General features: G+C 52.7%; 1 protein-coding gene across 1 annotated transcript; it reads right to left on the reverse strand.

Annotated features, from left to right (window-relative positions):
- Positions 1-14311: 14311 nt before the first annotated feature.
- Positions 14312-21870, reverse strand: LOC101761166 (putrescine hydroxycinnamoyltransferase 1). The gene is made up of 2 exons (XM_004956797.4): positions 20843-21870; positions 14312-15516 (listed from the first exon to the last, which is right to left on the reverse strand). The coding sequence occupies exons 1-2, from the start codon at positions 21275-21277 to the stop codon at positions 14659-14661; spliced, it is 1293 nt and encodes a 430-aa protein (XP_004956854.1). The 5' UTR covers positions 21278-21870; the 3' UTR covers positions 14312-14658.
- Positions 21871-26997: the final 5127 nt, after the last annotated feature.

Genomic DNA, 26997 nt, shown 5'->3' on the forward strand with positions numbered 1-26997 from the left:
ATTTCGTAATGCTTAAGAGGGGGTCCTACCCTAAGTCGAAAAATGTGATGCCGCAGTAAATGTATTTTCATCATGAAATTAATTAGGCTTAATAGACTTCGTAATCATGGACTAATTAGGCTTAATAGATTCGTCTCGCGAATTAGCCTCCATCCGTGCAATTGGTTTTATAATTAGGCTATATTTAATACTCCTAATTAGTATCTAAACATTCGATGTGACACGGATTAAATTTTAGTTCGTGAAACCAAACACGTCTTTAACTCATTCACGAGGTGTCGCGCTGCCACGGTGCCACTGCCCGTGCTGTCGGCCCGCCGCCACTTCGCCAGCTGCGCAGGGCGGCCGTGATCGGCGTCACCCTCGATCACCAACCGGCCGGGCCGGACCGATTGATTCCTTGCAGCGGGCGGGATCCCAGATTTCAACGAAGGGAGATGGGGAATATTGGGTTACCTTACCTGCGACGACGACCCCGAGCGCGGTTTGCTGCTGCGAGGCCAATAAATCCATCAGGCGCCGGCAACCTGGTCACGGTTGAAATCGTGGCTGCTCGTACATTGTTGCGGCGGCAAGACGGTGACAGTTCTTTTCAAGAGGAGAGGTTCCTGATAAGTTCAAGCAGCGTTTTAGCATTTCCAGATGCTGCCGAGTGTAACGAGCTGCCCGGCCTGATTTTTCTGTGCAGGAGGGCTGCTAGTGGGCTAAAATGGCTGGGAGCACGCAAGTAGGCCTAGAAAATTTTAGCCTTCGTTGAGTTCTGGGCTATGTACTACTGGGGGGCCATTCCACGGGACAAAAAGAAATTTTTTATTTTTATATTTTTTCTTTTACGATTTTACAGAGATAAATAGCCGACAAAAAATTTGCAGCAATAGACCCTTACAGCCAGTTGAAACGGCGGCAGGTAAAAAAAAGGGAGTTACCGCCGGTTCAAACGACAGTTGGGTGATGTGGCAGCGGAGGGGGTTGCTACTACCGTTTGAAACGGCGGTAGCTAACCTCCCTCCCCACACACACACACGACTCTGCCGGTGGCAGATGGTGGAGCCAGCTATGGCGGTGTTTAGACACTCCATATGGAGTGCGATTTTCATCGCACTTCCATACAAGATTCAAGACAAGTTAAATGAGGCTTGAGCACCTTCTAGACGCATAGTAGTAGTCGAGTATATTCGAAGACTCAATCCTATGGAGTACTTAAAGGAGCACCACAAACTAGTCGAAGATGTCTAAAAAAATACTCGGGACTGCTACATTTAACTAAAAAGTACTCGGAGGCTTGTCAGCCATACATCTATGGGCCCACCGGGAGGCTTGGACGGTCCTAGATACAGGGCTGTACATCGAGACGTGTCAGATATGGAGACTACGGTGCAGAACCGCGTTGTAACAACCTGGGTGCTTAAACGGTGTTTTAATCGTAAGAGCAAGTCCTTTGTGCTTAAAGAAAAGTTTTGACAACTTTTAGGCAAAGTCCAAGCTTTGGGGCTTTCTATCTAGAGGTTTCCAATGTCATCTTGAGCTGAGCCCTATACCAAAGTTTCTGAGCTTCGGGACCTTAACAATTCTGCTTTAAGGAGCAAGTTTGAAATCTGCCCCAAAAGCCTTCAAATTCATGTCAAAGTTCCCTAGTTTGGTCAACTCAGCCTCTTTAGCCATTCCGGCTAAGTCTGGAATTCAGCCCGACCTGGCGCCTTAAGGCGGGTTTATCTTTGGAAAGTTGAGCAGAACATCTAGAAACCCCTTTATAGAAGTTGGAGAACTAAGTTCCTACAACAACCTTGCTAATTGGAGCTTGGTCCAATTCACCTCCGAAACTTCCCAAATCTGCAACTCAAATCAGCCTAGAACCCTAAACACCAGTCAAAACCGCCTCTTTTCTCTAAGTCCTGAAACCGGCGTTCCTCCAAACTTTGGAGTTTTGAATCTCCAAATCCACCGTGTTTTTGAACTCGGTCAAATTACAAGAGTTGAACCTTAGTCTATGTACTACAACTCTTGTAAAGGGAGTCAACGTGGTGCGGTTTGAAAATCGGGAGATCCAGAGGCTTGAAGGTGGGCTCGGCAGAGGATCTCGTGGATCCTTCGGGCAGACGGGGCCAGAGCGCGCGTGCGCCGTGCTCCAGAACGCCGTCGCCGCGGTGGCGTGACCTCAACCGGCGAGCACCCGCCTCGCCCAGTCGCCGGCCACTACAAGATAGATCAGCGCGCCTCTTTCCCAATCACATGCAGAAGTGCCTGCAGACCCCTCCGTCCCGTCTCGTCTCACCCGAGGCCTCGCTGGCCGCGCCAGGCGCACTGCCCGCAGCTCCGCCATCGCCCCGGCCACTCTACGACCGAAGACCGGCCGCTACCGCGCCGGTACTGCCTTGCCGCCCGCGCGCATCCATCTCACCCGGATCCTCGACCGCAAGTCTCAACGCCTTCCGCCCCCCCATTACACCTCAATCGCGCTGCCCGCGTGCGCGCCCCGCGACGCTGCCGTCTCCGCCAACCGCCGTGCAGGCAGTGACAGCTCCTTCCCCCGCCTCGCCCGTAGCGTTCCCCGGCAAACCGCTAGCCCGCGCATGCTCGCGTCACACCGCTCGCCCTGTCATCTCACCTACAGCGCCCTCACCTGTAGTACCCTACCCTCCCTCCTCCTCCGCCAATGGCGCCGCCGCCATTGATGGCCGCGACCACACATGCGCGCAAACCTAGCAGATCCGCGTGCCCAGCAAACCCTCTTTGCCCCCGGCCCTAAATCCTTGCTGCCCAACCAGGGCAAGATTGCATCCAAGCTCGCCAATGGAGACGCCGACCAATCACCGTCGTGGCAGAGCATTCCTTTTCTCCCTCAATCTTATCCTCTCGTCGCTCGAGCTCGTTTCCTTCCTCCGAACACTTCCGCGCAGCTATAAAAGGGGTATCGAAGCTTCTTACCAGAGTTCCATTCGCTACCACCGCCTTTGCCGCACTACCTGCTATGTTCTTCTCCACCGCGCTCGTCGCCACACACTCCTCTGCTTCATGCTCAAGCACCGCCGCCTGAGCTCTCTGTGGAGCTCCCCCTTCCGCCCAACACCACGCCTTGCCGACCTGTAACGCCCGTAAAAATACACCCAATTAAATCACTCGTTAAAAATGCATTCCAAAATTTTTCCGACCGCTGAGCTCCGTCAAATCTTTTCCCTTCTGTCGGACCCGTCGTTCTGGCCCGACTCGTCAACCCTCTTTTTCCGTCCCTATGATTTTCGCCGCGTGCCCATCAAGTCCATCACGTGTGCAGTCGAATCCCACAATTTCCGCCGACTCCCTCTTTTCCTTCCTCCTCTTCTTTCCCTCTCTTCCTTTCTTCTCGTTTTCCTTTCTCCTCCTTTCTTTTTCTCTTTTCCTCTCTCTCCCCTTCCTCCTTCTCCCTCCTGCAGCTGGCACTTTTTCTTCCTCCCTCTGGCACCGGCGCTCGGCGCCTTGCCCCTGGCGCTGCACTTCGCACGCGCGCTGGGCCCACCTCGCCCCGGGCCGCGAGCCGCGCCTGGCTGCGCTGCGCCGGTCCACGCGCCGCGCCTGGCCGCGCCGCACCGCTCACCTCGCCCGCGCACCCTCGCCCGTGCGCTCGCGCCCGCACGCCAGCGCCGCTCGCCGCGCTGTGCCGCCCACCGTGCCGCACCGCTCGTCGGTCCCACCCACGCGCGCACGCCGAGCCGGTCAACCACGTCGCGCCGCTCGCTCCGCGCCAAGCCGCCGTCCCGTCGCCGCTCCTGTGGCCGGCTTGCCCGCCGGTCACCGCACGCCGCTCCTCCCGGCGCGCCTCCCCACGCCGGTCGCCGCCCCCGTACCCTCGTCGGCCGAGCCGCGTCCTCCACCACGCCATCCTCGAGCTCCACCGCTCCGGCACGCCACCGGCCGAGATTCGCGGCGCTCCTTGGAGACCGCCGGCCACAAGCTCCTCCCGCCGCCTATAAAGAGGGGCCGGCACCCACCCCCATCTCTCAAGCTCCCCCACTCCACCAACACGCTCCCCAAGCCGTCGGCCCTCCTCTTCCTACCTTCCCCAATGCCAACTGCCGCCGCCGCCACCAGGAGCTCCGCCGCCGTATTCCGCCGCCGTCGCCCCTTGGGTCCGGCCACCAACCGTCCAAGGTGAGGGGTCAAATGGACCCCCGTGCGCCCCCTCCACCTCTCCCCGCCCAGCCTGCCGCCGGCGAGGCCCGGCCGGCCGGCCCGGCGCCGGCCGCCCGTCCCCTTTCTCCCCTTCCTCTGTTTCGGCCAAGGAAGAAGAAGGGGATTCCATCCTTTTCGATCTACCCCTCCCTTTCTCTCTATTTGCAACCCGGTCCTCCCAACTCTCTCTCCAGGGAATTCCACAAATAAGCCCTTCCACTTTTTAGAATATTTACAAATAGGTCCTCGGTTTTCACAGTTTAGTCCAAAACTTCATTTTTAAATCCCTAATACTCCTTTAAACCGTCATTTCATGCGCCAAATTTCCTCCAATCAATCCCAAATTCGACCACGGCCTCCTCTCATATATTTCCGCCGAGGCATATCAAAATTTCATGAAAATACTCTTCCTACCTATTTTCCGTTCATACTTCCTGTTCGGAGCTCAACGGGTAAAATCTTTTTCCTTTTTATTTATTGTGTGCTCGTTTGTGTGTGCCGTAGATCGCGGAGTACCCGAGGAGGAGCGCGAGGAGGAGTTCGACCGCGAGCCGGAGCCTGAGGACCAGTACCACGAGCAGGAGCTCCCGGAAGGCTTTGAGAACGGCAAGTCCAATCTCACCCTTTGATGCATATTTAACACCCAGTTTTTCAGACACAACCTATTGGCCTGTTTTACAAAATGCATATTGTTTTATCGCAAGACATGGTTGGATAGCCACCCCTTGATTGTTATGATTATTCCTTGCTGTCCCATATTTATCTCTAAATATGAGTTGCTCTGTTTAGATGATAAATACTGCTAGAATGCTTAGGAACCCATTATCCAAATTCAATCATGACTACATCTGTTTATTCGGAAAATAAATATGTGAGTATGTTCAACTGAGGAGTTGGGTTTTCGGGTGTAAAGAGAGGTGGTGGATGAGATGGATGGGCGTTTCTTGTGTGGAATGCCGGATTGTTGGGCTCGTACCTTAGTGGTTGAGCGGAGTGGGAGATATCCATCTTGTCATGGCTAAGGACCGAGTTGATGTGTCATCCTGCCTGATTCCATCATCGTACAACCACTCGACCGTTGTATGGGCAACGGCTTAGCATAAACCCCACTAGCTAAACTGCTAGGCTCCAGGTGTGCTGGTGAGCAACGGGGGCCCTTGGAAAAGGACTAAGCTCTTGGTGACTTAGGTCCCGGTTTCGGCCCCGTGGATGGGTTGCTAACCCCTTGGGTGTTTCCGTGTTGACTAGTAAGTGTTGGCTAAGGTGGGTAATGGCTTTGTTAGGATCCGTACCGTCACTAAGGTGATCGCGATACGGTATCCTACTTGTGGGAAAAGTGTACAACCTCTGCAGAGTTAAAACCTATCCGGGTAGCCGTGTCCACGGCATTGGACGAGTTACGGCTCGGTCACACAACTAGCTTTTGGGGGATGACTGGTATTTACGGTGTGTGTGGGTGTGTGGAATTTTGGAAGTGTCCGGCAGTTGTGCCGTGCGCTACGGCGGACGGGGAGTCCGGTAGCGATAAAACTTGGATCCTTTGTGTAGGATCAACCCCACTTGATATATCGTTTATTAAAATATTTCCATGAAACTTCTTTAAAATGAAACCGTGCATATGTCTAAAATTCAGCTTTATTGCAAATAAACCATAGCTATATCCTTGTTGATTCATATGCATATTCTTGTTGTATCCCCCTCCGTGGATGGGGTTGGACTAGCTGAGTACTTTGTACTCACCCTTGTGTTGTTACTCCAGAGGAGGATCCGGACTTCGTCGCCGAGGACTTCGAGTAGGAGGTTGCGTCTGCACCCAACGCTGCCTGCGGTGTTGGCCCCTTTTGCAGGATGCTTCCGCTGACGCATAGTTCCGATTGCAGCCCGGAGTCCGACTGGACTGCAACTTGGATTTGTATTGTTATCGCTTTAGTCTTGCTTTGGGTGTGGCTTGCCCGCCCGCTCCTTCGGGAGTTGTACGGTTTCTGAACTATCTGTTGAATAAATGTGTTATCAGCCTCCTGGGACTGATAATTGGATCACATTTAGTCTCTACTTATGTGGGGACGCTTCACGACCTCACCAGCCGCTTTGCCATCCTCTCGCGCAGCTCTAAAGCTTGTTTGTGTCCACCAGAAGCACCACCGCCTCCGAAATGCCGTCGTTCCTTGTTCTGCCTCGGCTTGTTTCTTCCCGACCCTAAGACCTCGTCAGTAGGACCGGAGGTGAGCTGCCGACCCCTTTCCAGCTCGCTCGACTCGCCCGAGTGCTGTCCGCCTCGCTCGACTCGCCCGAGTGCTGTCCGTCTCGCCCGACTCGCCCGAGTGCTGTCCGCCTCGCCCGAGTGTTGTCCGCCTCGCCCAAGGGCTCTGGTGTGTCTGTTTCTTTTAACCGAGAGTATCTACATAAAATTTTGGGGATGTGTTAAATCTGAGAATCCCGGTACAGTTATTCCTTAAATCTAAGGGTCAGATCGTAAGTTTTTCCCCGATCCGACTCTTTTAACTCGTTTCTAATCGACAGAAGCTTGGAAATTACATCTTAAATCAAGGAAAAATCGGAAAAGTGTGAAATCACTTTGGTTGGAATCCTCGTTCTGAGTAGAGTCCGATAAAGTTGGTTTCGCACCTTTTCCTGTAGTTTTGCTACAGTTCTGGATTTAAATCCTTGTAAATGCTGTTGAAATCACCGTCTAAGTGTCTTACCCTTGCATTGCATTTTGTGTAGAGCTGAACCTCGCCGACGGCACGTACAAGCTTCACCTGGCGCCGGAAAATGAAGCCATAGCTGAGCCGCCGCCTGCAGGAGTCAAGCCCGTGCACGTCGAGAATCAGTTCGCTACCGCCCCACTTGAAGGCAAGCCCCGGAGCATAACCCAGTTTTTCTAAACTTGTGCATGCATTTTGTTGTTATGTGTGTGCATTTACGTTCCAGGAGTTGATTGAAACCGTAGATGCATGACTTAGTTTCTCTTGATCTGAACACTAGTATGATAGGCCGAGTAGCTGCCTTTCTTAAATAGGACTCACGGTAAAAGTCGAGTGATTTCCTGTCACTCGAGAGTTATAGGAGTTGCTTGCTTCTTTTTGCTACAACCATAAGGACGATGGACGGGGCAGGGCTCTGTGAACTATTTTGGTGGTCGGTGGATTGCCCCGCCTGTCTACATAAAATTGGATTAAGGTTGGAAAGTGATGGTGTTCGTGATCAAGTGTTTGAAAGTACTAATCTCATACCTAGTATGGGATGGGGAAGCCTAGTACCTGATTGAAACGGCAAGTGGCTTATACCCCTGCTGTCCTTGGAACGTAGTTCCCATGGTGCATCATGTGGATGCAGTTGTGGTCACAGTACAGTAGAGACCGGGACTGTGGAGCATTGCATGCCAAAGGCAATTTGGACCTGACATGTGCCTGGGAATTGATGGGGACGGCCGACAAGTGAAGTGACCCTCCGTGGTGCGTGGATATCGTGAGATTAGGTTCGTCATGCATGGTTAAGAAATTCGAATTGATTCATCTGCCTCTCACAGTTTGGGACTGCTTGATCCCTATGCTACACTGAGTAAGAATGGAAGAGGATGGTGGTCTAAATTTGTTACTTCTTTAATTGCTTGGAAACCATTGCTTGTTAGTATAGCTACTAACTTAGATTGGTAAATGGACCGTAGAACTTGTGGCTAAAATATTGAAAGCAAGGATCTACTGTAGTCGCTTTTGGCAAAACAAACCCCTTAGCCAAAAAGCCTTGCATGTTTAGAAGCTGGTGGATTAGAACCACCTGTCGGTTAAGTCTTGTTGAGCATAGTTGCTCAACCCTGCTTGTGACACATCTTTCAGGTGATGTTGAAGCCCCTGAGTTTGCTGCTCGTGGCACTTGGCCTCCCCAGCTTCCTCCTGGGTGGACGGTCGAGTGGGATCCCTCCTCGGACGGCGAGTACGGGACTCATTGATGTCATGATCGGCCTCGTCGTGATGTCCGACTTCGACGCTAGCTTCCGTTCATTTATTTTTGCTGCTTAAGAACTCTGCAACTATGTTTGAATTTTGAACCCGTTGTGTAATAAATTAATGTACTTGTTTAATTTTGGTTGATCTATTGTATTCTCTGGAACCACTCACCTTCGTGTGAGCTCTGCTTTCTTGGTCCTGTGTAGTGGTTTATCGGATGAAATCCGACGAACTGTCGAGTTAACTTGATTAAAGCATATGATCGCGTGTCAGGCGACTTGATTGTGCTTTAGCTAAGTTAATTAGGGCGGTTCCGCCACACACGTGGTCTACATGTAGGATAAGAACTAGTCGAGGATTAGAAAACTACTCGTAGCAATTAGAGTACGACTCTCTAGTCGAATCCGACTAGTATTCTTGTAAACAAACGACCTGTAATCCTGCCCCCAGTAATATAAGACGAGGCAAGGACCCCCTCCAAACAAGTTCAATCAATACAACACAACCACTACATAGGATGTAGAGTATTATGCAACATAAGCAGCCCGAACCTATCTAAATCGTATGTTCGAGTTCACCATTGAGTTCCTGATCTCAGCGAGCCCCACGCATAAAACACTACCTCGGGTACCCCCTCGGTAGGCTGCCGGGTCTAAACACCGACAGCTGTCGCGCCAGGTAGAGGATCTTGCCAAGAATCCATTGGCGAACCCGATGACTCAAGTCATCATCAAGCCCACCGTCGTGTTCGAAGCGAGCGCGACGTTCGGCTTCGGTTTCTGGGTCTATGTCGTGGACAACGCTGGAAACTTCCACCGCCACATCGCACCGGCCCTGGAGGAAAAGCACTACGACATCAATCTTCGTCTCAAGCTTAAGAGGATTTTGTTGAAAAATTCAACGAAATCTTCGACCTCTTCCGAGGTTCACGGGATAAATCCGAGTACAACTCGGATTCTCGTACTATTCGGATTAGTTCCCATGAGCTGGCGCTTAAGCCATCGTGCAAATTGGTCCACACTACAAGTTGATTCCCGTTCGGACTCCGAAACTCACGCGCTGTCTACCAAGACACCATATCTAGACCATAATTCAACTCGGATTTGATTGAAGACCCCGATTACTACTCGGATACGGATGAGGGGACTCCTTCATCATAGAGGCCCTACTGTGGACGCGGCAAGAGCATGTCCCCGACTAGAACGTAGTTTTTGCCGCGTCGCGAGATTTGCTCGACTTCTATCTTGTCTGGTGGCAACTTGTGCTCCTTGATGTAGTCGATAAATCGATCATCATAACCTCTCGGTCTGGCGCCTTGTTGCCTCGATCGGTGATTTTCGATGGTACCGGCTCCACTATGGATGGCTTGTGTAGTTCATGGATGAAGACCCCAGATGGAACTTGGGCACGAGTAGATCCAAGCTTGGACAAGACGTCTGCGGCTATATTGTTATCACGAGCCATGTGATAGAACTCTAGACTAGAGAACTTGTTCTCCAGCTTGCGTACTTCAAGGCAGTACGCATCCATGTTGTCTTTGTGATGATCCCACTCGTCATTGACTTGATTGATGACTACTAGTGAGTCTCCATAGACCAACAGCCGCTTGATTCCCAACAAAATTGCCAGGCAGAGCCCATGCAGAAGCACTTCATATTTAGTTTCATTGTTAAACACCTCCCAGAAGATTTGTAGAACATATTTGAGTTGTTTGACTTTGGGAGAGATTAAGAGTACTCATGCGCCGGTGCCCTCGAGCTTGAGTGATCCATCAAAGTACATGACCCATGCTCTGGCCATTGTACCGGTGTTGATACTTGATTTTCCCACCATTCTGCCATAAAATCGACTAGTGCTTGCGACTTGATGGCAGTTCTTGACTTGAATTCAAGGGATAAGGCTCAAGTTCTACTGCCTACTTGGAAATTCTTCCTGTCACGTCTGGATTGTGGAGAATTTCTCCCAAAGGGAAGTCTATAATGATGGAGATGTTGTGTTCCTGGAAGTATTGGTGTAGCTTCCGCGAGGTGAGTTGTATTGCGTATAGCAGCTTCTGAATCGGTGAGTACCTCAGTGTGATCCTGCCAAAATCTTAGAACATCTAGCAGTCATAGAGACCATTCTGGAAGCACTCTATGTCATCCCGCTCCGTGATGTCCATGATAGTGGCCTTCTTGACGAAGAAACAACATAGATAACTGCGCAGGGTCTAGCCTTGTTGCTATTTGACTTGGGACAAGTTGATCCTGTTGCCAGGACCCTTCATTGTCCCTGCGAAGTTGTTTGTAAATACCACCTTGAGTTGACTCCATGTGTTGATGGAGTCTCGCTTTAGGGATTTGAGCCATGTGAGTGGCCCTGCCTCCACACACATGGGGAAGTAAATGATTTTGGTGCCATCGTTTCCTCCCACCACTTGAACTGATAATGAGTAGCACCACTACCATTGGACTAGGCCCTGCTTGCCGTCGTACTTGGTGATACCCGGGGGTTTAAACTTGTCAGGTAGGACCGTCTTGCGTACTCGTTTTGAATAAGCGGGGAACTTGTCGGAATCTTCTCCCAGGTACTCGAGTTCTTGTTCGTGCTTGCGGCGGCGCCCTTCAATGATTACATGGGCATCATGATTGTTGTTGAGTTTCTAATGGAGGTCGTGTACTAGGGCTTCAAGCTTTGGACAGGGCTCATGGTGGCCACGGCCTCCCGAGGATCCTACCGAACTACTTTCCGCTTGGTGCTAACTTGCTCTGAGGTTCTCGATTCTAGGGACCTTGTTCTGACTTGGCCTGGCGCTCTCATTGAGATTAGGTCTGGTGCTACTGCTATGATGGGAAAAGGTGCGTCAAACCGAGTGTATCGGACTCTGCTGATCAAGTTGTTCAGACGCACGCTGCGCCAGCTTGACCAGTTGCCTGGTGTACTTGTTTTGTGGCATTGCCCAAGTAATTAGGTCAATGGATACGATGGTGGCAAGAGGAGTATGGTGTTGACGCGATTGAATTGCTTCAAACGCGTGATCCAAGTTCATAATGGGTAAGTCAGATGCGAGGTGGCGGCGACAATCCGCTCTTGCAGCGTTTCATGCTAGCCAACGGGTTCTCTGAGCTTCCGTTTCTTCTCTTTGTACGTTGGCGGTGAGCTCATCCTGCGACTTGTAATCTGGGTGACGTTCGTGTCAAGGATTCCTCTCTGGTGGTTCCTCACCATCACCATCTTGAGCAGCGACGATGGCGAGTAGTTCCTGCTCCGGAGAGAAAGTAGCCAAACTTGACGTGATGATCTCTGTGGGACCGTCTTCCTCATAGATGGGAGACAGAGGGGTTCCCTCCTAGTATGAGAGGGTGCGAGATAGGTGACAAGGCGTGACTCATCGTCCTTGGTGAGAGCAGGTGGCTTCATGCCGGGCCAGTAGATGAATCTGCCTTGCGGGTGAAGCATCCCCACATCAGCGGAGACTAAATATGATACAAATATCAGTCCCAGGAGGCTGATAACACATTTATTCAACAGATGGTTCAAAATCGTACAACTTCCGAGGGAGCGGGTGTGAAAGCTACGCCGAAATGATAAGTAAATTAAACAACAGTAGCGAACCAAGCTAATGTCAAGAGACAGCACTCGGGACTACATGGCAGCGGAAGCATTTTGCAAAGGCCAACACCACAGGCAGCGTTGGGTGCGGAAGTGATCTTCTACTCGAAATCCTCAGCGACGAAGTCCGGGTCTTCCTCTGAAGCAACAAAACAAGGGTGAGTACAAAAATACTCAACAAGTCCAACCCCATCCACAGAGCGGGATACAATCAAGATTATGCACATGATATATCAAGGATAAGGATAAAGTTTATTTTGCCATAAAGCTAGGTTTTTCAACACATGCAGGGGTTCATTTTCAAAAGGGTTTTCACAAAATATTTTCTTTGGTAACCGAATCAATAAGAGGGGTTGATCCTACACAAAGGATCCAATTTTTTTAATGCTACTGGACTCCTCATCCACAGTAGCTCACGGCACAACTGCCGGACACCTTCCAAAATTCAACTCACACCATGGAAACCTTCCATCACCCAAACACTAGTTATATGTCCAAGCCATAACTCATCCAATGGCGTGGACATGGCTACCCGGATTGGTTTTAACTCTGCAGAGGTTGTACACTTTACCCACAAGTAGGGTACCGCAGCATGATCACCTTAATGTCGGTGCAGATCCTGTCAAAGACATTACCCACCTTAGCTAAGACTAACTAGCCAACATAGAAGCAATCAAAGGGTTAACGACCTTCCAACGAGGTCTTAACCGGGATCTAAGTTCACAAAGTTTTTAGTCCTTCTCCATGGTCTCCCGTTGCTCACCAGCTCTCCTAATGGCAAACAAAACAACTAGTGGGATTTATACTAAGCCGCCACCCACACAACAGTCGAGTGGTTGCACGATGCGGTGGGGTCCGGAGCCGATGAGCGGCGCGGCAGGTGGCGGTAGGGGCCAGCGGCGGTGCCTGGCGCGGTGGGGACCGGGCAGGCGTGGCGTCGGGGTGCGGCGCCGGTGGTAGGGGACACCGGGAGGCGAGCGGCAGGGCTCAGTGCTGGCGCTCTGTGTTGGGTGCGGCGCACAGGGGCCGAGCGCCGGGATGGCGAGGTGCGTAGGAGGGGCAGCCCAGGCGCGTGCGGCAGGGGGGTCAGGGAGAGGGGTCGGCGCCAGGGGTAGCAGGTGCTAGGGGGGCCGCCAGGGGAGCTTGCGGTGCGCCACAGGGAAGAAGGAGGAGGAAGAAAGAAGAAGAAGGAAGAAGGAAGAAGAAGAAAGGAAGAAAGAGAAGGAAGAAAAAGAAAATAGGGGAAAGAGAGAAAAAGAAAGGGAGAGTCGGCAGTGGTTGTGGAGAATGGTCGGAGCACGCGCGGCGGTTTGTCGACCGGCACGCGGTGAGATTTACAGAGATGATAAAGAGAATGGTTGTCGGCTTTGGATGCCGGGACGGCGAAATCACCGGGAAGATTAGATTTTCGGGAGCTCAACGGTAAAAAAATTTTGAAAATAAATTTTAGCGGGTGATTTAAGTTGGTGATTTTTACGGATGTTACAGCGGGTGGATGTGATAACCAGGCCATGTTGTGGACCTGATAAAGGAGTCCCCTCATCCGGATCCGAGTAGTAATTGGGGTTTTCGATCAAATTCGAGTTGAATTGTGATCAAGACATGGTGTCTTGGGCCAACAGAACCTGGTTAAGTGATGGTGGGAATAGGAGCATCCACTCCTCTTCCCCTCCTCCCATGACTTTTTCCTCTTGTGGATGCCATTGTTCTTCCTCCTACTTAGTGGTGTGGAAGGATACGGGAGAGGGAGGTCCATATAAGGAGTGTTGAGATGAAGATACACCATGCCCCTAGATTTCATCTAATACTTAATACTACACCATTGATATATCATATTGACTACTACATGTACCAACTACGAGTTAAGCTAAACTGCAAGATTTCAAATAATACCTCAAGCGAAGTGAAGATCTGACAGAGCTTTGCTTCAATCTCCACCCTACTCCCCTCCCTCTCTTCTCCCCTCCCCTCCTCTCCTCTCCTCTCCTCCCTCCCTTTCTTTCTTTCTCTTCTCTTCCCTTTTTTTCTTCCTTTTCTCTCCCGATTCCTCCTCCCGAATGACCAGCGTGCGCCCCGGCCCCGGCCACTCCATGGGTTTTAAAGGCAGGCCGCCTACCGCCGAATTAGGCGGCGGTAACTTCCTACTCCCGCCGTTTGAATTGGCGGCAGCCTGTTACTGCCACTTCATCCGCCGTTTGAATCGGTGGGAGCCTGTTACCGCTGCTTCATCCGATGGCAACAAGCTACCGCTGTCTCATCCCGGCGGTAACTCCGTGGGTCCCACGGTCACCAGGGATCCATATGCCGCCCGTCGTTTCAGACGGCGGCGCTGACGTGGCACAGCGGCACAGGTACCGTCGTTTCATCTGACGGTAACTTTTCCTACCGTCGGTCAGCGGTAAGGGTCTATTTCTGCTAATATTTTGCTCGACTATTTATTTCTGCAAAATCGTAAAAGAAAAAATATAAAAATAAAAAAAATTCGGACAGAAACCTCTCTCCCATGGAGCCCATGAAGGCCTAGCGAGCAGCAGCAGCACTGACGCAGTGAATCAAATAGCCAAATCTTCCCTCGAATCTGGAGTTCAGCTGCGTCAGCGACGTGGAGGATTTACAGTATCGTGACCTATTCGAAGCTACAGTCCTCTTGCAGCCAAGCATTTTAATACATTTTTTTCCTTTTATTATACAGACACTTGGACAGATTGATTGGTGAATTGGCGTACTATAAAACTGGAACCAAGCACCTTATCACACTTATACAGACATCCAAGACAGCGTCACAGTAAGCATGCAGTAGCATCCCCAAACATATTATGATACAGACATCAACAGATGCACACCTACCGGACCGGCTCCGTGCCGATCCATCTCCACACGATCGAAGTCACCACCACGGCACCACAGGGGGCTGCCTCTCCTACTCCTCTGTAGGCCTCGCCACCGCAGCTAGGCCGGCGCCGCGGCGCGGCGGTCACTCCCCGTAGAAGGCCTTCTCGAAGGTCTGCAGGTACTCGGGCTCGAGCGCGAAGAGCACCTTGATGGGGTCGTCCTTGTCGGGCCCCTGCGTCACGTACGCCGTGCCGCTGCCGAACATCTGCGCCGGCGCCACGAACCCCGGGCGCCCCCACCCGAAGTCGGCGTCGTAGATGGGCATGCCCAGCCAGCTGACCACCCACAGGTCCGACTCCGGCATGAACTGTCCGCGCGCCGCCTGGCTTCCCTTCTCCGACTCCACCTCCAGGTAGTCGATCACCGACCGCACGTACGCGTCGTCCACGCGGGACACCGCGCGCTTGATCCGCTCCGCCACGAAGCCCAGCGGCTGCGACAGCACTTCCCCGACCTTCACGGTCACCAGGTCCCGCACGATCGCGTTCCCGAAGTAGGCCGCGGGAAGCTGCGGGCGGAGGCGCTGCCGGATGTTGGCGGGCACCCGGAGCCGCGTGTCGCCGTCGGCGGGGAGGCCCCTGGCGACGCACATGGCGCGCCACAGGTGCGCGGTCACCGCGCAGTAGGTGGACGCCCCCGGCGCGCACTGCGACCGGATGTCGGCGAGGAGCTTGGGCGGGACGGCGTAGACGCGCGTCACGAAGGGCCGCGGCGCGCCGTTGAGGTAGCACGGGGAGTAGACCGGGTGCTCGAAGGGGACGTGCGGCGGGGAGCGCGACCGGAGCAGGGTCCGGTCGTGGAACGGCGGCACCGTGGGCGGGGACTCCCCGCGCGCCAGCGCCGTCCATGTACGGATGAATTGGAACGCGCCGGCGCCGTCCATCGTCACGTGGTGCATGCCCGTGCCCACCGTCACGCCGCCGCACTTGAGGAAGGTGATCTGCACAGATTTTTTCACATCGCCAGCCACCGGATTACATGACATTCTCGCTGGTGTTCTAAATTATACTAGTTCAAATCAATTAGTGTAAAAGCAGCATAGGATTTGCAGGCAACAGGTCATAAATTGCTCAATCATTCACCGTTGGCATCAGTGGTCCGTCCGAAGCACTAACAGAGGTCCTAATTTTTCGGAGCGCCAAAGGCCATTTGAGTTGCAAGTTGCCGCTGCCTATCTCTGAACTTTACCCAAAAAGGTTGTCATTTCACGCAAAAAGCACGCTGTAATCACACACACACACCGTTAGCCACTTAGCCTAAAGCACGAGGCAAGCAAGACAGCGATGGATCACTTCCTTTTCCCCTCCAAATTGTCAACACAAGCGAGCTGATCGCAAATGGCATCAACTTGTCCGTGCAAAAAAAACGGTTGGCCGTTAAAGTCCACCATCCCGAGCGTCCAAATCGAAGCCTCAGCTCGCACCATGAGCAGTCGCCAGGCCCAATTTGCAAACTTTGTTGAAAAAAAAAGACAGTCACGATCATGTCGCGATAAACAGCAGGCTAGCTCGTTTCCAGGCATCTACCGTCGTGTCCTAGCAGCGCATCTACAGTCCCCACATGCACACGGTACACCGGCGACCAGGGCGGCCGGCGATACGGATCGAACACATCGGCGTTGCCATCGCGGTCTTAAACATGGGCATGGCCCGTCGTCATGGCACCGCCTCATGATTGATTAATGATTAATGACCCTTTGCCATAAAAAATATTGATTAATGACCCTGATTATTTCCCCCGTTCCAACTTGCTCTGATCGGTTGGCGCTATCTATCTGACGCCTCTGGCGTGCGAAGATTTTTCTTTTTGCTCCCCTTCCGGCTGAGCGAGCACGCCGGCGAGCACATACACAACTCCTCCTGATCGTGGGGAGCAAAGCAGGGTCCAGGTGCGAGGTAAAGCGAGGCCGTCGCATTCGAGCTAAGCGATAAGGCACGGAGGAGTGGCCGCCGGCCGGCGGGACACCACATGTCGATCTTAATGATTGGATCAGGCCAAACGCGATGGTTTTGCGTACGCGGACACGCAGCAAGGAAATGGATCTTGGTTGACGGGGAGACTAGAAATTGGACGCCGGATAAAAACGGCTGTACAGTGGCGCGCATGGGCATGATTGGCAGTGTCTAGCTCGTAAGGATCGAGGGGAGCAGGGAATGGGTCCGATTTGCGGGGAATCTTAGTAGCAACAGGAGCTTCCTTAAAATTATTCCAAAATTACTTTTAAAAAAATTGTCCCAAACCTTATTTAGCAGGAAAACAGAAAAACTTACCTCCAACAGCTCACCATCCTTCCTATAAAAATACGCAGACGTAAAAAAACACCTCCGTCGCCCGCGTATACGTGCGAGTCCGGTCCTTCCCCCGTCCAACGACACCAGCAGGTGAGAGGGAGGAGATCGAGCAGTTGCGCACCTGGGTAGCCCAGCCGGCGATATGGGGTGGGCGCTAGTGCTGCACGACGGCGCTGGGGACGTCCCGCGCACGCTGCCGCCGGAGACCAGGGAGCCCCGCCTCGTCGCGCTTTGCCGCTGCCTCGACCGCGGCGCTCGACGTCGTCAAGCTCGTCGTACGTCCTTCGTTCCCTTTGCTCTTCCCTGGCCCTGGGCGTGCCGCCTGCTCATCATGCTCGAGCCGATCCGACCCGAGACCCGACCGACCGAGCGCCTGATGATGGTGTGACGTGCGTGTAGGTGTGGGAGCTGGAGGACTGCCCGCACTTCAACGCCGGCAGGGGCTCCGTGCTCACTGCCGACGGCACCGTCGAGATGGAGGCGTGCATCATGGAGGGCGCCACCCTGCGCTGCGGCGCCGTCGCGGGCCTCTCCACCGTCGCCAACGCCGTCTCGCTCGCCAGGCTCCTCATGGAGAAGACGCCGCACATCTACCTCGCATTCGACGGTGCCGAGGCCTTCGCCAGGGAACTGGAGGCCAACAGACGGGTCTACGTGCTGACGTGGTCAGTTGGCCAGTTTTAACTTATCAGGAAATTTATTATTGAATCTGCTGTGGAATGACATGATTTTATTGGGACCTCCAATAGATAGTTTTGAGGAAGATTTTTTTTAGCCTCTCGAAGTTGCTCCGTGTTAAACAGTTTTAGCAACTATTTTTTTTTTGAGTGGTATCAGTTTTAGTCACACCTCCACCTCAGCAGCACATACCTGGAATTCTGGACCCCATTCCGTCACCATTTTCAGCAGCTTCTGCCTTCTGCCTTCTGCTGCTAGCACATCAAGCCATCTCGCAGCTTTCGGTCACCATTCACGAGCTGGCGCTGCTGTTTTCGCCGCTTTCGGCGGCAGCAAGGAATCTTCACCGTGAAAATATCTCACCGGGGGGAAACGGACACGCGCCAAGAACGGCGCCGCGCGACCGCGACGGAACGGGGGGCTCGGACGCCGGGGGACAGGACGCGACGCGGGAAAAGCGTGGATGGCCGCCGGGTCTGCTCGGACCGCCCGCCGCGGCACTCCGCGGGCCTAGGTCGCGGTGCGCACTGTGTCGTGCCGTGCTCACCGCGGTGGAGCGCGTGCGCGACAACGCATGAGCCAGCCGGCAGCCGCGCTCTGGCTGTCAAGACTCATCCACCGTGAAACTGACCTGATGTACCAGCGCGTACTGCGAGTACCATGTGGCGCTTGGTCACGGCGGCCCGCAATCAGTGAGCCCGGGCCGTGCTGTCCTCCGCTGAGCGCCCTGCCGGCACGAAATAATGGTCCAGAAAGAAAGGCAAAGACTAGGTACGGCGAGGTGAGTGTGAGCGAGGTGAGGAGAAGAGCAGGCCACCGCCCACCAGGCACCGGTGGTCTCGCACCGGCGCTGCGTACCGTGTGGTCTCGCACAGTCAACTGCTCTTTTCAATAGCCTACATATGCTACAGCGGTGACGCATGAAAGAAATGGCCCTAGAGGAAAATGGCAACAGCTACATCCTACAGCTGCGCACAAAGTTAATCGCCCCACAGGACCCAGCCCAAGTACCGTGCGGTGACGCATGAAGTACTGGAATGGACGTGCCTGCTGGTTGTGGTCCGGCTACGCCAACTGCGATTTTCGCGAGGCAACTTGTTGCGTGCAGTTGAAGCCGGCCTCGGTTCGTCCGTCCGAATGGCAGCTGGTACTGCTAGTACAGCGACCTAGTACTATCAGAACTCATCGCCGGCCAGCAGCCCGCTCCGTGGACGGAATTGGGGCCATGTTTAGTTACTCCCAACTTCCAACTTTGACACTATGCAAAAAGAAGATTCCCCATCACATCAAACTTGCGGTACATGTATGGAGTACTAAATGTAGATGAAATTAAAAAGTAATTGTACAGTTTTGTTGTACTTTACGAGACGAATCTTTTGAGCCTAATTAGTTAATATTTGGACAATAATTCACAAATACAAACGAAACGCTACAGTGTGCTACAGTGCTGTAACAGTAATTTGGCACCTCCCAAATTGGCCAACTAAACAAGGCCTGGTTTTCTTCAGCAGTTCCAGTTCGTGTCGAGTGTCGACAGCACGCGCGCCGCCGCCGGCCTCGCGTGCGTGACTCGCGCATCGTCGCCTTCGCCCGCGCCAATGCACCTGACGGCCGCGGTCGGCATCGATCGGTGCAGACGGGAACCCAAAGTCATCGTTGATGCTGGCCCCTGCTGATCCGGTTGCGGCCACCATCTTGCCGTGCCGTGGCTGATGGTAACTGTAGCGCCGCGGCATGTCTGCCACGCTCTTTGAGCTGTCAGCCGTCAGAGCACTGTGGGTTTGATTTTTCTTTGGCCTGTGCCCAAGAGCGCCCAAGAACAGAAAGCTCGGATCACATGCAATCCCTCCTTCCCAAAATAAATACACCCATTCTTAAAGTAAATACACTTACAGAGTTCGGTGAAAAGATGAGAATTACATATTTATTTTAGGACAAATTTTAAACTCTAGAAATGCATTTATTATGAGACGGGGAGCATGTACTAATGTACTACTACTACTTTTTTTTCGAGGATGTACTACTGCTCCTAACACAAGAGAAAGATTTCCAAGAAACGAAAAGAAGCTTAAGATTTCCCAAGAAACCAAAACAAGCTCGAATTATGTTTGAAAGAAGAAGCTCGGAACGGGAGACGGAAGTCATCTCCTTTTTTTTCTACCGCTTTGTTCTAGCAAACTTGAGATATGTATTTATTTGCCAGGCTTAAAATAAGCTAGGCCATCCATCGGTGGACACGTATATAGGGCTAGCTTGCCATGATTAAAATGGCTCCAGCTCCTCTGATAAAAACTAAAGCTATTTTAAAAATTATTTAGCAAAACGACTTCTTCTATATTTTATAATGCAGTAGAAGAGGTTAAATGTCCAATATACCCTTAACTATTGAGTAAAGTTTATATTTTTCCCTCTATTCTTACCCTTGTCCAATAGCGCCCGTCCCGTCAATTTGCTCCGACCCCGCTGCGCCGCTCCGACTGACAACCTCGCACGCCGCTCTCCATGATGTTGCGCCACTCCGAGCCACTGGCTCGGAGTCAAGGTAGGCCGAATCCGCCGCTGCTCGCCGACCAGGGGCCGCGCTCTGGCACCAACGTGCCACCTCCTCGCTGTCGTGCTCCGCCCCCGGCATAATGCTCCCTTGATGCACGGACCGCCCGCAGCCAGCCTCAGCGCGTCGCTCCTCGATGCCGCTCCCCCGATGAGTGGCATTTTAGCTGTAGTATTTGCAATTTCGAGGAGTAACTGCATCCTTGTGCATGCCGACAAGGAGGAGCCGCAGGAAGCCATGTTTTTCGGCTTCCTACGCGTAGTAAAAAAAGCTCCAGCTCCAAGTGAGCTTCAATCTCGAAGCTGTTTTGCAAACAACCGTTTGGTTGGGGCTCCCAACGAAGGCGGTGGCGGAGCCGTTTTGGGAGCCTACCGAAGAGGTCCATAAACGGACGTCCCTGTCCTACATGACTACGCCCATGACCCACCAGCGTTTCCATTGCTACCGCCGCTGTGGCGCTGTCAACCTGTCTGTCACGGCGAGCCCTGACGGTGAGGGCCCACGCGCCAGCGACGCCAAGGCTAAACCGTTCGACACCGCCGTATACTCTCTCTCCCTCTGACCAAGACTTTTCTCTCCGTTTCCCACCGACGTGCCGCGTGCAAAAACGAAACGAAAGCCGGCAGGGCAGATTAACCGGACGGACGACGGCGGTGAAAACGTAAAAAGAAAAAAAAACCGCGGTGATTTGGTTGAGCAAGGGAAAGCGAAGCGGAGCTCGGGTCGGGAGCGGGGAAGGGGTGCACCTGGACCATGGCGAGCACGCAGGGCGGCTCGCCGGACTCGGCGAAGGGCACGAGCAGGCGGCGCGCCTCGGGGGACGGCTCGAAGTCCCGGAACACCTCGTCGCCGGCGAAGTCGGCGCGGGCGACGGCGAAGAGCGCGCCCTCGCCCGTGCAGTCGATCTCGATCCGGCCCCCCGGGCCGGCCGCCAGGCGCCCCGCCAGCGGGTAGAACGGCACCAGCGCCCGGGCCAACGCGTCCCGCAGCCGTGCCGGCTCGAAGAAGGGGGATCCGCCCTCGGCGCCGGCGTCGGGTCCGGCAGGGGGCTTGGGGTAGTAGTAGACGAGCGGCGTGTGGGTCTTGGGCACGGCGAGGTCGAGGTTGGAGAGCCGCAGCGCGTGCCGAGGGGTGGCCTCGCTCGGCGTCACCAGCGTCGTCTCCAGCACCTCCACCTTCATCTTCCTGCTTCTGCCTGTGTTCTGTTCTGGGTGCGGCGGATGTGTCTCTGACCGACTCTTCCGTGCCTCTGCTGTTTGAGCGGCGAGGGAGAGGGTGGGGTTTATAAATAGCAGAGGAGGACGACGAGAGGGCGCATGACAGGATGAGCTTTCTTTTACCTGGCTAAAGTTTAGGTTTGGATTCTCGGTAGCTAAAAAGATATTTATCTCTTGTATCCATCACTCCCGCATTAAATACTTTTCTCGAGGAAGGTGGAGGAACAATTTGATTTTTTATCACTTTAGCTGAATTTAGCTAGGTTCAACTGGCTATAGAAATTTTTAACCAAGCTAGATCATCCATAACAGCTCTAAACATAAGCTAAGTTGCCATTTGGCAAGATTTTAGCTCCGGCTTATTCACCGGCTCATGCCGAGCCCCTGCCAAACGGCAAAAACCAAAATGGCTTATATGGAGAAGCCGGCAAAAGCCGCTGCCGTTTTTGCACTGCCATGGGAGAAGGAAAAAAAATTGGCTTGTCCCGGCTTCTCCTCCTCCCACAACCAAAACACACAAAACTACCCCTCGAGTTGGCCAAAACTACAGCAAAAATGCCACTCCTACCTTCTCGCCCGCGCGGCGTTGCTGGCGGCGCGCCGGCGCTGGGCTGACCAGCACCGGGACTGCGTGGACGCGGACCACCGGCAGGTGGAGCAGCGGCTGGACGACATGGCCGCGGATCCGCGGCCGGACAACGCAGCGGGGCGGACCGGCGGCTGGACGGCGCAGCAGCACAGACCAGCGACGCGAGGGAGCCGCAGCGCGACGCGTGGGTGGAGCCGCAGGGCGCTGAGCTGAGCAGCTGCGTGATGCAGGGCAGGCTTGGATCGGAGGCCGGAGCAGAGAGATGGGAGAAAGAAAGAGAATCGAGAGAACGAGAGAGAGCAGACCCGAGAGAATGTAAGGACCACGGAAAAGATAAGGAAGAAAAGGTACGGGAGAGAAAATGTAAAAAATAAAGAATAAGAAAAAAAGGAAATGAAGAAAAATAATAGGGATAATAAAAGAGAAAAATAAAAAGGAGAAGAAGAAAGGGTGTTATGGACATTTGATCACTTCCATCCATTTTAGAAAGTCGGGAACATTTTTCCAAAAGATAAGTGGGAGTTTAAAAAACTGCATGTATACCACTTGGAGTACCCTAGGTTTTCTTTTGCCAGAGTCAAAGTTGTGCCAATCGGGCCCTAACTTACTGTGTGGTGTCGATTGATTAGATAATCCGACGGCTGCGGCTAACCGCCGTCACATGCGACGGGCTCCGCCGGTCGTCCGTTGAAACTTGAGCGTGGTGCCATGTTAATTTTAAAACAACAAAGGGTTAAAAAAACTACGGCCGGGCTGTGGAAAAAGTCGTGTGTTTTGTCGGGAGCGCGGCGGCACATATCGCTTGCGTGTAGCCTCTTATCGGAACACTGGATTAGTGCGCTTTTTGTCGGTACTTTTTCTTCTTGGTGTTGCTTCGGTGCAGCTTCCCCCGAGGGTGGAACGGTGGATCGTGGATGAATGGATGATGCACCGTGGCATGGTTATTTCTACTCCCCGTTCCCTCGTCACTCGTGTGCTGTGGGTGTGGGCTAATGACCGTAACCGCAGGCAGTATTTTATTTTTCTCTCTTGAGCACGTGAAAGCTGGCTGCTGACGTGGGCCTATCGCTAAATAGTTTTTCCAACGCTGCAAAAGCTGTGTGCCGAGTCGGATCCGGTCCTAGAAGTTCTGCGGAGGGAAGGGACAAGGGACAAGGACATGCACGATGCGACAGGTCGATCGTGTCTGCCAAGGTTGAAGGTTCCAAAGTCGAGCGAGGAGGGACGAAAGAGCAGGGACGTGGCAGCTCGATCAGAAGCGAGCGAGATAGCCGGGGGTGCTCGCTCGCGCTGTGCAGTCGTCTCGATCAGCGAACATAAGCGCTGCTCTGCCCTGCTCTCTTTCTCTTAGCAGCGGCTAGCGACCTGACAGCCAACTAGGGCCTTGTTTAATTACCAAAAATCCTAACTTTGCCACTATGCAAAAAGAAGATTTCCCACCACATCAAACTTACGGTACATGCATGGATACTGAATGTAGACGAAATCAAAAACTAATTACATAGTTTTGTTGTACTTTGCGAGACGAATCTTTTAAGCCTAATTAGTCAATATTCGAACAATAATTCACAAATACAAACGAAACGTTACAATATGCTACAGTGCTGGCACAGTGATTTTGGTTGTCCAAAATCGAGCAACTAAACAGCCCTAGCCAGCCTATTCAAACCAAAATTCTACGGGGAGCTGCATGCGTCCTGTCCTGCCTATGAGACTCTATAAGCTCTAGGGTCTGTTCCTCCAAACTTCCAACTTTAACACTATGCAAAAGAAGATTCTCCATTACATCAAACTTGCAGTACATGTATAGAGTACTAAATGTAGACGAAATCAAAAAATAATTGCACAGTTTTGTTGTACTTTGCGAGACGAATCTTTTAAACCTAATTAGTCAATATTTGGATAATAATTCATAAATACAAACGAAACATTACATTGTGCTACAGTACTATAACAGTAATTTTGCATCTCCAAAATTAGACATCTAAACAAGGCAAGCAGAGGAGGAGACGGAAACCCGTCCCATCATCGACGTGGAGACAGAGACGGTACGTATAGTTTAACTCCTAGTTCCAACCGATACATCAAATATAACCCCTACTTCGAGGATCTCTCATCCACTTTTCAACTCTTACTTCTCCCCGCACTCCAACCGATCTCTCACATGTGTCTCCTTCCTTTCCACTCCCCTCTATTTTATTTATATCTTATAACCAGCTCTTCTCATAGCTCCCTCCATGGAATACGGATAAAAATATAAAATACAAATTTCAATACTGATTGAAAAAATACGCTAATACAAATACTATTTACAAATCTCAGAATTTCACCGAGAAGGAAATAATGGCTGTCCGTCTCCCAAACTCCTGATCTACCTCATCATCTCGTGTCTCGTGCACTCTATCTCTCCCCCTCGAATCCTCTCTGATCTCGAGCTGCCTTCAGTGCGCTCTCTCCCGATCCTCTCTCGATGGAGCTCCCTCTCTTGGTCTGGGCGGGCTGGGTAAGGGGCGGCGGCAGGTGCCTGCGATGCCGGCAGCATGCAGGGCGCGGGGAAGGGCAGTTGGTCGTTCGACCGGATGAGAGCTCGAGTAGGAGCTCCTACATGTGAGAGTTCAGGGCAACGGATGAGAGTCCAGATGAGAGGCGGGGCTCGAATGAGCGATCGGTTGGAGACACGTTTTCACTGTTGAACTCTTAAAATCGAGATGAGAGGTGGGATGAGGTATCGGTTGGAGTTGCTCGTTTTGTTATGCTTGTTAAGCGAGTCCGATCCCAAAAGACAAGATGGCTGATGCCATTGCGTTTGTCTGATTGGAATAGCGAAAGCGAGTTCAGACTAAATCGCGATGCTTTCAAAATTCGCCGGAGGGTGCGCAATCACTGCTGTTGCCTCCTTGACCGATCGCCCCAACAAGCTATGCCAGATGCATCCGTCTCTTAGCGTGCAAGTACCTGCAGAACTTGGAGCATAGACTTGTTTACCAAGGAATTCCTGCAGCCCACTAGCAGAATCACAATAACACGGACAAAAGTAAGAGATGTTCTTTGCGTTTTAGTAGGGGCAAAGAACCTCCTTGAGCAACTTGGAGGTGCAGCCATGAGTCTCCCGTACCCGGTCGTCGCTGGTCGGCGTCGGACAAGCAAAAGCCTGGCTGGGGACTGGATGGACGGGCGGGCCGGGCGCCTTCTGACTTTGTGTGATAGCAATAGTATAAAACGACCCCGCACGTCACGGAATATTCCATCCTCTTGCCAATTTTCAGCTCTTTAGGAATTTCATAATTTGCCATTTTGTAGTGTACTAAACTAATCAAGGCGACAGGGATTTGATTCCTGTAGCCAGTGTCAGTCAGCTAGATTGTGCCGTGCTCGCATCTTTCTCCGAATGGCCGTCTCCCGCGTACGTACTTGGGCTGTTTTTTTAAGAAGGGACAGGTCATCTGCTCGTCTTTGATTTGTTGTTCTTTTAATCGTGTTGTTTCCTTTTTTTTAAAACGAATAAGAAAGAGCCACCACCAGTCTTAAAAAAAAAGAGGTTGCAGCACTCTTGATGCTTCCGCAAAGTTCTGTGTCGAAACGACGACGTGGATCGGAGCGCCTGTAAGCCACCTACTAGAAGTCCATTGCCGCGCCTTTTTATTTGTCGTGAAAACGTGCATCGCAGGTGTACAAGTCCATTGCCATTGTGTGACTGGGACGGCGAGCGCGTGCTGTCGACCTGACGAACGAGGGCTGGCGGCAAGGAAAACACCGAGCCCGCAACACCGTTCAGAGCAAGTCAATCCGTACGGCGCGGAGACACAGAGGCCGTGTTCGCGTGCGCCGCGCGGTCTCGTGCTCCTACAGTGCTGCCGGAATTCACGAGCATGCGGCAGACGAGACCGCCCGGCGCGGCGACGGCGACGGCCACGGCTCCTCGTGGCCGGCCTGCCCCGTGCCGCACGTTGTGGCCGTGGCAGCGTCAGCGGAAACGACGAGCATCGACTTGCGGTGGCGACCAAGGAAACGCAGTCGCGCCCGGCTGATGTCTCCGGTTGACCGTGACCGAGACCGGCTGGATATATACTGGCGGGGTGGCGGGGCGACACCGGCGCGGCGAGGCTCGACGTGAGCAGCGGGCGACCGCCCGGGCCCCGGGGGGTAGCTGCTGTGTTTGGGCGTCGTATCGTACCTGCACCCGGGCCTGGAGTAGTGGAGCTGACGGACGCGTCCGACCCGGCGGCACTCGCGAGGAGCGGGCACTGCACGCCGGTTGTCCGTGCCACGCCCACGCCCACGCGTTCACGCCGTTGCGAGTTTCCACTCTGGGCGGCACGGGTTCCTTCGTCGATAGATAGATTCCGGTCCGGTCCGGTTCTGATTTCCGTTGTCTGCCGGGTCCTGGACCGTTTGGTCCACGCAGGCGAGGCAGCCTTTGGTAAAAGCTGATGCGATTGTGTGATACGCCGTCTCCGTTGGCGCCGGCCCTCGTTCGTTATGGCGTCCATTTCCTGTTGTGCTGTACTGATGTCAAACATGGAAGATGCCTAAATTGAAACCTTATGGAAGATGAATTGGAATTCTGGATCTGTACATTTCTCGGGGCGAGTCAAGAAGAAGTTTGGTTGCTCTCGGGGCCAAAATTTGTTGGTTCGCACGGTGGGGGTCCTCTTGACTCCTCTTCTCTAGCTTCCGTTTTGGTTGTGATCTAGCCGTGTATGATGATTCAAGAGGTCCCTCACCGTGCGAATCAGCAAGGACTCTTGTCCAAACGAGGGCTTCTCCTGTCCTGTGTCCTATACCGTCTTTTCCACGCCTAACAAAAATACTACTGTCTTTTGGATGCCATGGAATTCTTCTACATATTTCATTTTCGTCTATTTTGAGGGTGGGGAGTCCCTCCTTAGGGCCTATAAACACCTAAAAGGCTCATGGTGGCAGACCATTAGTCTCAATGACTATGTTTCTTGAGAATCTCCCCCTTTTCGCAGATTGATGACATCATAAGCGACTACTCTCTCGCATGCATGCATGTAGCAGAACATAGGCTAATTTCACTGATGCATGTAGACCAATTTGAAGTCAACCATACCTTGCACTTACCAGTCCGAAA

The sequence above is a fragment of the Setaria italica genome, chromosome II (genome assembly GCF_000263155.2).
Source record: "Setaria italica strain Yugu1 chromosome II, Setaria_italica_v2.0, whole genome shotgun sequence".
Lineage (NCBI taxonomy): Eukaryota > Viridiplantae > Streptophyta > Magnoliopsida > Poales > Poaceae > Setaria > Setaria italica.

Bases quoted from the DNA above. Each gene is read 5' to 3' on its own strand.
- LOC101761166 (XM_004956797.4), bottom strand. From the start codon at position 21,277: ATGAAGGTGGAGGTGCTGGAGACGACGCTGGTGACGCCGAGCGAGGCC. The intron at 15,517-20,842 runs GTGCACCCCTTC...AAATCTGTGCAG, and splicing joins GCGTGCTCGCCATGGTCCAG to ATCACCTTCCTCAAGTGCGG.